Genomic DNA, 11,730 nt, shown 5'->3' on the forward strand with positions numbered 1-11,730 from the left:
ACCACCGCCACAGCAGTTTATTTCTCAACCTTTTGCTCGACCTTAACATTGACCTTTGACCTTAACACGTATTAATTGGCGTGGATTTCCATACACTCAAATATGAAAAAGTTTGAAGTCTGTGTGACAATGATGTCCAAACTTAGGGCTGATTACGTGAATTGGAGAATTTAATTGACCTTTAACCTTGACCTTCCAAAATGTAATCATTTCCAGATTTTTCCATCAGTTAATCCCTACAAGTTTTATTACTCTACGATTAAAATTGTGGCCAGGAAGCTGTTCACAAACAAACACACACACACAAACAGGTGGTAAAACATAACCTTTCAACTTCGTTGGCGGAGGTAATAAGGAAGAAGAGGAGAGTAGTAATCGAAAGTAAATTAGCTTAAGTATGTGAATAAACACGCTCCTCTTTAAGCAGTACAGAGTATTCCATCCTATTTCAAACTTAAAAACATAAACAAACCCAACACTACCAGGAAACCTGTTCAACAACTATGCAGCATATGGACATGAAAACGACCTCTGTAATTCCTCTCATGTATGAAGACAAAAGTCAAGACCTCCCCTCTCTCTCTCTCTCTCTCTCTCTCTCCTCTCTCTCTCTCTCTCTCTCTCTCTCTCTCTCTGTATCAGGTCAACCGCGTGCGCCCTCATAATTCCTGATCTCTTATGGAACTCCTTTTCCCTCCCTGTGACGTCGACAACGCACCTTCAACATTCGCTCGACGGCCCCAGGAAGTGTCCACGCCCTGCCTGAGGTGAGCAGTAGCAGCAGCAGCAGCAGCCAGCCAGCGACGGCAACAGGTGATTCGCTCTCATGATGCGCCGGGAAAAAAAATAATCGGAAATAACCGCTGGCCACGCCCGTCAAGGCTTGCCCTGTGCATGTGCACATAGGATGATGTTTTGCGTACGTACACGCGGATGCATATGCTCATATCGATATGTTGTCTTTGCTTACATAGACATACTTTTTATTCGTGCTGACCATTTTTTTTTTTTTTTTTTTTTTTTTTGTCCATACGTGCAGATATGTGCCTTGCTTCCGTACGCACATAGATTCTTGAAGTAACACGTACAAATTGATAAACGATGTACAAACTTATGCCTAATTACTGTACGTGAATTGAACATTTTGCTTGACCGTGACCTTGACCTTTGACCTTTACCTTCAAAAATTTAACAATTTCTAGCTTTTTACATAAAAGTTAATCCCTACAAGTTTCATTACTCTACAAATAAAATTATCGCCAGGAAGGGGTTCACAAACAAACACACATAAACAGCGGGTAAAACATAACCTCGTTCAACTTCGTTGGCGGAAGTAATTACATTTCATAAGAGTACTACGTAGAAGCAAAATCAAGAACTAAACCTCACATTAGCCTGCAATCAAATCCAATTCGAAGATTAGGTAAAATTTTTGGGATTTGTATTTGATATCTTAATTGGAAAGCTCATGTATCTCATATCAAATCCAAATGTAATAATACTCAAAACCTAATTTAAAAAGTTGCATAATGCAATATGGGGTGCAGAGAGATTAACTTTACTGATGATCTATAAAGCATTAGTGTTTTCAAGAATAGATTAGAATTGCCCAATATATGGATGAGGATCTGAAGCAATTATGAAGTCTTTAGAACCAATACACACTCGAAGATAGAGCGAACCATACGTTTGTCGTTTATACTGATTCCAGAGGTGCAATAGAAGCCCTAAATGGTTGCACTCATAAAAACCAATTGGTTTAAAAGCCCCTCCTGAATGGCAGAGGCAAGGTACAGTGATATTGCCCTATCAAACAGGACAACGCCCTAGAGACTGACTATATACATTATGATCAGCACCTAAGACCCCTCTCCACCCAAGCTAGGACCAAGGAGGGCCAGGCAATGGCTGCTGATGACTCAGAAGATAGACCTATAGGCTCCCCCAAACCTGTCCCCCATCCTTATCTCACAGGGATGGTGAGGCTGCAGCAACCAAAGGAACTAACGAGTTTAAGCGGGACTCGAACCCCAGTCTGGCATTCACCAGTCAGAGACGTTACCGCATCGGCCACCACAACCCTAAAGAAAGAGCTCTGGCCAGGTTCTACTCCTGTGGGGTAAATATAGAAATATGTTCGATTCCTGCCATGTTGTGGTTTTGGGTAATGAAAAAACGGATGCTGCAGCTAAATCATCAATCAATGGATAAAAACAAGCCATTAAACTACCCGTGAAAGATCATATAAAAGATAAAGGTGGTTGGTTTCAGTTCCTGTTTCATCAGAATAGATACTCACCAGAACGTCAGCCGGAAGACCCAGACCCCAACTATGGTGTCCAAGCACAGCAGTGGCCTCACCAGTAAACAGCTTACAGTAAATTCACGGTCCCGGAGTGGAATCGATCTGGCGCCATGCAAATACTAGGCGAACACGTCACCACTGTACTATAACCCACTTACAGCATTTTGTAGCAACAGAATGGAAATTTCAGTGGAATAATGAGTCTGACTGTAATAATTTATAAGAAATAAAGCCAATTGTTTTCCTATGGGAAAATGTCCGTCGGGGAAAATGTCCTGGATCCATTATTCAACCACCATCCCACTTTCCTCTACCCTGGACCTTAAAGAAAACAAAAATATGCTCTCATCTTTTTTATCTGTCATCTTTAAGGGAATCTTCAGCACTAAACAAAAAGACCAAAGTAATTTTTAGCAAGGTTGCAAACAGGTCCCACAAAATTGACGTATGGTTTTTTAATGTGTACTGCTCGTGAAGCAATTCCCAGGTGCAAAGCGTGTGACAGTGCTTTAACCTTAAAACTTATTTTTAGCGAGTGTGATTTTTTAAACGAGGGAGGTATTTATGTTTTGGTAAGAAAAGTTTTTTGACATAACGAACGCTGAGAATTTCTCTTTTTAAGATTTTAGCAGATTTAAGAAACAGGTTTTAGACAAGATTTACATTTCTATTTATCACAGATTTTTATCTACTACTATCATCATCATCATCATCATCATCTCCTCCTACGCCTATTGATGCAAAGGGCCTCGGTTAGATTTATCCAGTCCTCTCTCTCTCTCTCTCTCTCTCTCTCTCTCTCTCTCTCTCTCTCTCTCTCTCTCTCTTACTTGAGCATTTAAATCAATATTTCTCCATTCATCATCTACGACTTCACGCTTCATAGTCCTCAGCCATGCAGGGCTGGGTCTTCCAACTCTTCTAGTGCCTTGCAGAGCCCAGTTGATTTCTACTATAATAACTATATTTACTATTCTATCTATTAGCCTTAATGGGAATATTTTTCTTCCAGAATTTGATCGAGCTTGGCTCCCTTTTAATAAAGATAAATGTTAGTATATACATGGAAGTGTAGTTACTTTTATTGGGAAATACTGAACACAACCAATTAGCAGAAGTACCCTCGTTCATTTTATGTTCCCAATGGCTCTGCCTAACCTTTTGATACTTTTCACTTACTTAAAGGGCTGTTTTTCAAAAATCCTACGTACTACAGGACCTAACAGGACTCATACACTGTGTGGATCCTGAGGGCCTACAAAATCTGTTTGTCGTATACATTCTTAGGTTTTTAAAATATCACACAGCTTGTTCAGCGTTAACTGCCAAATCCACATTATCGAAGCACATAGGAAAAAAGAAAGTCTTCAACTGCTTTTGAAAACCTTAATATCTTCCTACTTTCGGATGTCTAGTGGGAGCTTGTTCTAAAGTGTGACGGGCCTAGAGATGCTGTGACTAAGAAGGCAGGATGAAAGCAACTGAGTATCTTTATTACAGAACATCAGTTTATATAGACATCAAGTCCAGGCAAAAATTACATAAAAACATAACAGGCAAATTCATGTTCAACAGACAACCGGTTATGTTAACAGTTAACGGTGAGAAAAACAGACATGTTTATTCAGGTCCCTGTCAGTGCGAGGGGAGAGTGAAGCATAATATATACATAATATATACAATAAAAAAGAAATGTCGTTACTATGTACAATCGTGTGACACACGGTTGGTACATGGCTCCCCTCTAAAAATTACATACTGTACATGTTAAATAGGGCGACCTGATCTAGAGAGGCGAACTGAAGGCGGGTCATCTGTCAGGAGATAAGCAGGTGTTAGACGATCAATGGAGACCCAGTCTTCTTTGCCACGAATGTTTAGTAGGAATGCTTTCGGACTGCGTCAGATCTCAAGGAAAGGGCCCGTGTAAGGGGGCATTAGCGATGGCTTGCTAGTGTCGTTGCGTAGGAAGATGTGCGTTGCAGAGTACAAGTTTGTCGGTACGTGATGCTTCGCTGGGGGCTTGTAAGTCTGGCAGCATGGAGTAAATTTTCCCATGACGTGACGTATGTGCTGGAGATCGTCTGAGGAGGTTGCAAAAGGAAAAAATTCGGCAGGGACGACCAACGGGTCGCCATACATCATTTCAGTTGCCGAGACGTCCAGGGCGCCTTTAGGAGTGGTCCTTAGTCCCAGGAGGACCCAGTGAAGCTGAGTAAACCAGTTGGAATCCTTGCAGCGGGACATCAAATCTGCTTTGAGGGTGTGATGAAAACGTTCAACCATTCCATTGGCAGTGGGGTTATAGGCAGTTGTCTGATGTAGGGTGATTCCCAGGAGATTCACTAATGATGTCCACAATTGGGAGGTGAAAGTGATACCCCTGTCAGAAGTAATATGCTCAGGGATACCAAATCTTGCAATCCATCCTGAGAGTAAGGCAGATGTACATGAGGCGGACATTGCAGTTTCCATGAGAATGGCTTCAGGCTAACGAGTGGAGTGGTCGATGACAGTAAACAGGTAACAATGTCCTTGTGATGTGGGTAGGGGGCCTACAATGTCAACGTGAATGTGGGCGAAACGACGCTGAGGTGCCCACTCCTGAATCCATGTGTCGATGTACTTTGGAAGTTTGGCAAGAAGTACAGGCGCGTACCCAATCCTTAGCATCATTAGAAATGCTATGCCAAATGAACTTCGTCTTCAGCAGCTGTGCAGTAGAACGGCACGAGGGATGTGAAAGGCCATGAATGAAATCAAACACCTATCGGCGCATGGGAGCAGGGATCCAAGATCGCGGTCTACCAGTACAGACGTCACAGAGGAGGGTGATGTTGGAGTCGTCGAGGGGGATGTCTTCCCAACGGAAGGATGTGCAGGATGTCCTACATGCTTGATACTCTGGATCCTGTCGTTGGGCTTCAGCCAAGGCATTGTAATGCAATCCCAGTTGAACGGCAGCCAACGTGTTTCTTGACAGGGCATCGGCAACGGGATTAATTTTCCCAGGGACGTGTTGAAGGGTGCAATTGTATTCAGCCACGGCGGAGAGATGTCAGCGTTGATGGGCAGACCAGGCGTCAGACTGTCGAGTGAAGGTGTGCACTGTAGATTATTGTATATATTATCTTTCGTATATGCACCCTTTACTATTCATAAATTCTGTCCGTTACAAACGCATGCGCATAAGTCGCACTGTCAGCACTCCGTGCATGCGCATTGATAGTCTTCTTGCTTCTCTTGGCACGAGCTGTACGCCTTGCAGAGCACCACTGTTCATAACCCCTTGCTGTGTGGAATAAATGTAATCTACGACTCGGGATTTTACTTCTCCATCTCTGTAATCATCTGTCTTCATCTACAAGACATCATCACCTATCACCATGGCGCAGTGACTAAACCATTCAGCATTTTAAGGGAACACCGGAATCCAGCATTTGCATCGAGCCGCCATTGCCCATTTCCCCTCGACTACAAGTGGATTTTACAGTGTCTGTGCTTTGTTTGCGAACCGTTCATGCAGTGCCAGTGCAGTGTGGTGTTAGTGATTTTATGTTAGTGGGTAATATTTCTTGTGTGTCGAGCCCTTCATGCCCATATAAGAACCCTTTTACCCCTACTCATCACAAGAAAGCGAGGTGCATCCACCCTCTTTCATCACCGGAAACGCACTGCCAGTGGCCGCTGCCCAGCCTACCCGTCGCTCCTCCCCACCTCCCAGGAGCCCTCCCATGCTCCTCCCCCGTTGCCATTTGCCACTCTATTTACAGTAATTTTTTAAATAAAAACGGTAGAAAGTCTCTTTTATCTTTTTATCTTTTCATTTAAACTGTGGGTGACAGCTGAAAACGTTTCGTCATGTCGACTACCTCATATCAAGACGAGTCTGGGGATATGCAACATGACCAGGACAATGAAGACCGCCAGTTGCCTTCACACCCAGGCTCACCAACAGACCGTCGAACCCCACCAGCCTTCTCAACGATGGAAACCCTGCCTTTACTCTCACCACACCTGACTATACCGCCTCCAACAGCTACAGGTGGGGAGTTAAGGCTCCTTATCAAGTACCTGGAGGAATCTCGACAGGCCGAGTTGGCTACACGTCGGAGAGAGGAGGATCAACGTCGCCACGAGGAAGAACTACGTCGCCAAGAGGACAACCTAAGAAGAGAGGAGGAAGCCCAGCGTTTCACCGCCCTGTTGCAGCTACTCATGGTCAACCCTGGCCACCAGCAAGCAACACCACCGGACTCGCAACAACTTCCTACTCAATCGTCAGTGCCTTCAAGTTCCCAGCACCCACTCCCACAGAAAGCCATTGCCCAGACCCCACCGCCCTTACGTCCCGATGCCACATACCAAGTGTTTAGGGAATGGCGTAGACGCTGGGATGACTACAGTGTGATGGTGGACCTAGGGACTTTATCTACCAGGAAGCAGCTAATACAACTTCGTATGTGCCTCAGCCTGGAGACTCAAAGAATACTGGAACACACACTCAACGTGCCACCAGACACAGATCGGAGTGTGGAGGAAGTCTTAAATGTTCTCCAGGAACACATCAAGAACCTGCGAAATGAAGCTTTACGTCGCAGGGACCTGCTTTCCTGCAAACAGAGAGAAGGGGAAAGCTTCAGCGAGTTTTACGTCAGACTGAAGCACGTAGCAGAGGAAATCGACGTCTGTCCTGGCCAGTGTGCAGTTTGTGAGGAAACTCAGCTTAAGATGATCATCATCATGGGAGTCAGAGATGAGGAGCTCACACAAAAACTTATTGCCCTGGACACCTCAGCTTCATTGGCCACCTTGGTCAATGAATGTCGCTCCTATGAGGCCACAAGGACAGCCACCACCGCCATACGTGCCCCTCCTTCTAAATTGTGTGCTGTCTCTACTTACAAGAAAACCAAAGGACATGGCAGCAAAGGTGCTACTTCCCACCCAAACTTTAACAGGGACACTTCATGCCTTTCCTGCACAAAAAAGCACGGCTCTACAGAAAAGTGTCCAGCTGCTGACAGCATATGTGGAAACTGTGCTGGCAAGGGACACTGGAAGAAGACTTCAAAATGTCCTGCCAACAAGGCCACGTGTAGACACTGTGGCCGAGTGGGTCACTACGACAGATGTTGCCGACAGCAGATGAATGCCAAGCAGGGCGGCCCACCCAAAGCCACGCCCCCCTCCAGCAGGCCTTCAAATTGTCGCAAGGTTGAGGCCCTTTCCACAACAACTTGCCCTTCACCGGTACCCGTATCCCTCGACCTCACCTACAATGGTGAGACATTCAAGATTCTGATGCTGCCAGACACAGGAGCTGACGTATCAGTGATGGGTCCACAGCACTTGGAACTGCTTCAAATCACCAGGGACGAGCTACAACGTTCTGCCACCTCAGTGACATTCACAGCAGATGGATCACAGATGACACCAGCTTTAGGTACCCTTAAGGCCACTCTGTCTTTGGCCAACCGATCCTGTCATGCCATGATCCAAGTCCATGAAGGTATCCAGATGCCACTCCTGTCCTACGCACACTGCAAGGAGTTGGCCATCATACCACCAGACTTTCCACGGCCCATCCTACAGGTCGTCCACGTGAACCGATGTAAGGATCTACCCCTCCACGCCAACTCGATCCCTGCTGAGGCCCGAGAATATTTCCTTAGAACCTTCCCTGATGTGCTTGTGTCTAAGGAGGACCTTAAAGCAGCTCCACTGAGGTCGATGGCAGGACCTCCAATGAAAATCCACCTTAAAGAGGACGCTGTTCCATTCGCCATTCACACCCCAAGGCAGATCCCCTATGCTTTCCGCGAACCTGTCAAGATAGAACTAGATTCTATGGTCCAGCAGGGTATCATCAAGCCTTGTGGAGACGAGCCATCGGAATGGTGCCACCCTCTAGTTGTCGTCCCAAAGGCAAAAGGAGTTCGCATCACAGTGGATCTCACCAAGCTGAACACTCAAGTCTCCAGACCAGCCCACCCTTCGCCCACACCCATAGCTGCTGTTCGTACCGTTGATCCCACAGCCAAATTCTTCACCACTGCGGACGCTCTACACGGTTACTGGCAGATGGAGCTAGCGGAGGAGGACCGTCATCTCACCACTTTTATTACTCCTTATGGACGCTTCCAGCATTGCCGAGGACCTATGGGCTTCGCTGCCACCGGCGATGCCTACTGTTACCGCGGCGACCTAGCTCTCCAGGGTATGAAGAAATGTGTCAAAGTTGTCGATGACATTCTCATCTTTGACGACGACTTACTGTCACATTACCACAGGATCCACGAATTACTCACTCGCTGTCGCAAAAACGGCATCACTCTCAACAGAGATAAGTTCGTAGTAGCGGAGTCCCGAGTAAATTTCTGTGGATTCACCCTTTCCGAAGAAGGAATAGCTGCCGATCCAGGACGAGTCACAGCTCTGCAAGACTTTCCCACACCTTCCAACTTGACGGACTTACGTTCTTTCATGGGGCTAGTTAACCAACTGGCAGAGTTCACTCCAGATATCGCCCTGACTGCACAGCCCCTACGCCCACTCATGAGCCCTAAGCGCTCTTTTATTTGGACACCGGACCACGATCAGGCCTTCAAACGTGTGAAGCAAGCACTTTCAAGCCCTCCAGTTCTAGCGTCTTTTGACCCAACTTTGCCAACCATTCTCCAGACCGATGCATCTCGTCTCTACGGAATAGGCTACGCTCTCCTCCAGGACCATGGTTCCGGACGTCTCCGAGTAGTCCAGTGTGGATCCCGTTTTCTCGCAGACGCCGAGACGAGGTATGCGACAATCGAGTTGGAGATGCTTGCTGTATCTTGGGCTCTCACAAAGTGCCGTTTGTACCTCCAAGGACTGCCATCCTTCACTCTGCAAACAGACCATCGTCCATTAGTGCCCATTATCAACAGCTACACGCTGGACATGATCGAAAATCCACGGCTCCAGTGAATGAAGGAACGTATGTCACAATACCAGTTTACTGCAATGTGGCGTGCTGGCAAGTCTTTATGCATTCCTGATGCACTCTCACGCGCACCTGTCAGCTACCCAACGTCTGAGGATATGATCGGCTGTGCTGAAGTAACGTCACGCGTCAGGTCTGTCATCAACGTCGTAATAGCCTCCCAGGAAGAAGATGCCACAATCATCAACGCCGACCGAACTCTACAGGACATGTCAACAGCAGCGCAGGCCGACCCTGACTACGTCCGCCTTCGTGATTGCATTGTGTCCGGATTTCCCACGAATCGGTACGACCTGCATGCTTCTTTGCTACCGTATTGGAAGCTACGAGAAGCCCTTTCTACTGACGGCACCCTCGTGCTCTACGGTGCCAGAATAATAGTTCCTGCCGCTCTACGTCGCCACACACTCGCCAGACTCCACGACAGCCACCGAGGTGTTGAAGCCACTAAACGTCGAGCTCGACAAACTGTCTTCTGGCCTGGGATAGACTCTGACATTGCTAACACCGTTGCCGCCTGTGAGGCCTGCCAAGTCCTACGCCCAAGCCAACAGCAGGAACCTCTTTACAACGATGACCACCCATCGAGGCCCTTCGAGTCGGTATCAGCGGATTTCTTCCAGGTAGCGGGGAAGTCCTTCCTTGTTGTCGCTGACCGCCTCTCCGGCTGGCCTGTGGTCGTCCCTTGCAAGGGCGACACCACTGCCTCCTCAACCATACGGCACTTTTGCCGCTACTTCAGAGAGGTAGGTGTTCCCCTGCGCCTACGCACCGATGGAGGACCCCAGTTTACCAGCAGAGAATTTGCTGACTTCACAGAGCGTTGGGGTGTACACCACATAACTTCATCGCCACACTACCCGCAGTCTAATGGACATGCCGAGGCCGCCGTCAAAGCTGTCAAGCACTTGATCCTCAAAACGGCCCCTTCAGGAAACATTGACTGTGAGGCTTTTGATCGTGGCCTCCTTGAGTTACGTAACATGCCTAACCACTCTGGTCGCTCTCCTGCCCAGATCCTGTATGGTCACCCTCTCCGTACTTGTGTGCCCGCCCATCCTCAGTCATTCATGGAATGTTGGCAAGAAAAGGCCCATGATTGTGACCGACGAGCTGCTGCCAGAGCGGCTCAAGTGAAACACAACTACGATGCCCACGCCCGTCCCCTGCCCAGACTGAACGTGGGCCAACATGTCCGTCTCCAGGACCCAATATCCCGTAGGTGGGAAAAGATCGGGATTATCATGGGTGGCACGAGATCACGCGAGTACGAAATTCGCCTCCCTAGTGGTGGAGTGCTACGTCGGAACCGTCGCTTCTTGTATCCAGTGCCCAGTCCCAATCAAGTTCCCAACTCTGATCTCCCTGTGGTCCCTAGCTCTGACATGGAAAAGTCATCAATTCCCTCCACAACTTCCCGCAGGTCTCCAAGATTAAACAGGCCTACATAGTGTACAAGGCCCTTGTGCCATTTACGCAACTGGCTGCATAATTTTATATTTTATACATTTTATGTTGTTTGCTTTGCACACTATTATTTACTTAGTTCATTGTATGTAACTTGCTTAGTACGTTCAAGATACCTATTTGAACGCAAAAGGGGAGGGGAGGTGTAGATTATTGTATATATTATCTTTCGTATATGCACCCTTTACTATTCATAAATTCTGTCCGTTACAAACGCATGCGCATAAGTCGCACTGTCAGCACTCCGTGCATGCGCATTGATAGTCTTCTTGCTTCTCTTGGCACGAGCTGTACGCCTTGCAGAGCACCACTGTTCATAACCCCTTGCTGTGTGGAATAAATGTAATCTACGACTCGGGATTTTACTTCTCCATCTCTGTAATCATCTGTCTTCATCTACAAGACATCATCACCTATCACCATGCACCAGATGTATGTGGTCTGTGCGAATGACGAAGGGCGTACCTTCTAAGAAATGGCAAAAGTGACAGACAGCTAAGTGCACCGCCATAAATTCGCGATCGAAGGTAGAATAACCCGATTCTGCCTTGGACAGTTTTCTGCTGAAGAAGGCCAATGGGCGGGGCGAGCCGTTGACCACCTGTTCGAGTACTGCACCAATAGCGACGTCGCTGGCATCGGTGGAGAGATGGAGAGGGGCATGTGGGATGGGAAAAGTGAGAGCCGCAGTGGTTGATAGACCCTTCTTTGCATTGCAGAAGGCCGCTTCCTGAAGGGGACCCCACTTCAGGTCTTTTGGCTTGCCCTTGAGGGAGGCGTAGGGGGGAGCAAGAGTGGCGGCAATGGCTGGCAGAAAACGGTGATAATAGTTGATCATGCCCAAGAATTCCTGCAGAGCTTTGATGGTCGAGGGCGTGGGGAAGTTCTGAACAGCTGCTACCTTTTCAGGGAGGAGATGAACTCCTTCAGAAGTTATGTGGTGCCCTAAGAATGACACTTCGTTGGCACCAAAGGT

At 47.3% G+C, this 11,730-nt stretch overlaps 1 protein-coding gene across 1 annotated transcript; it reads left to right on the top strand.

Annotated features, from left to right (window-relative positions):
* Positions 1 to 6,166: 6,166 nt before the first annotated feature.
* LOC137631293 (uncharacterized) lies at positions 6,167 to 9,271 on the top strand. The gene has a single exon (XM_068363074.1). The coding sequence runs from the start codon at positions 6,167 to 6,169 to the stop codon at positions 9,269 to 9,271; it is 3,105 nt and encodes a 1,034-aa protein (XP_068219175.1).
* Positions 9,272 to 11,730: the final 2,459 nt, after the last annotated feature.

The sequence above is a fragment of the Palaemon carinicauda genome, chromosome 39, assembly GCF_036898095.1.
Source record: "Palaemon carinicauda isolate YSFRI2023 chromosome 39, ASM3689809v2, whole genome shotgun sequence".
NCBI lineage: Eukaryota > Metazoa > Arthropoda > Malacostraca > Decapoda > Palaemonidae > Palaemon > Palaemon carinicauda.

What these genes read in the sequence shown, in the direction of transcription:
- LOC137631293 (XM_068363074.1), top strand. Translation starts at nt 6,167, where the DNA reads ATGTCGACTACCTCATATCAAGACGAGTCTGGGGATATGCAACATGAC.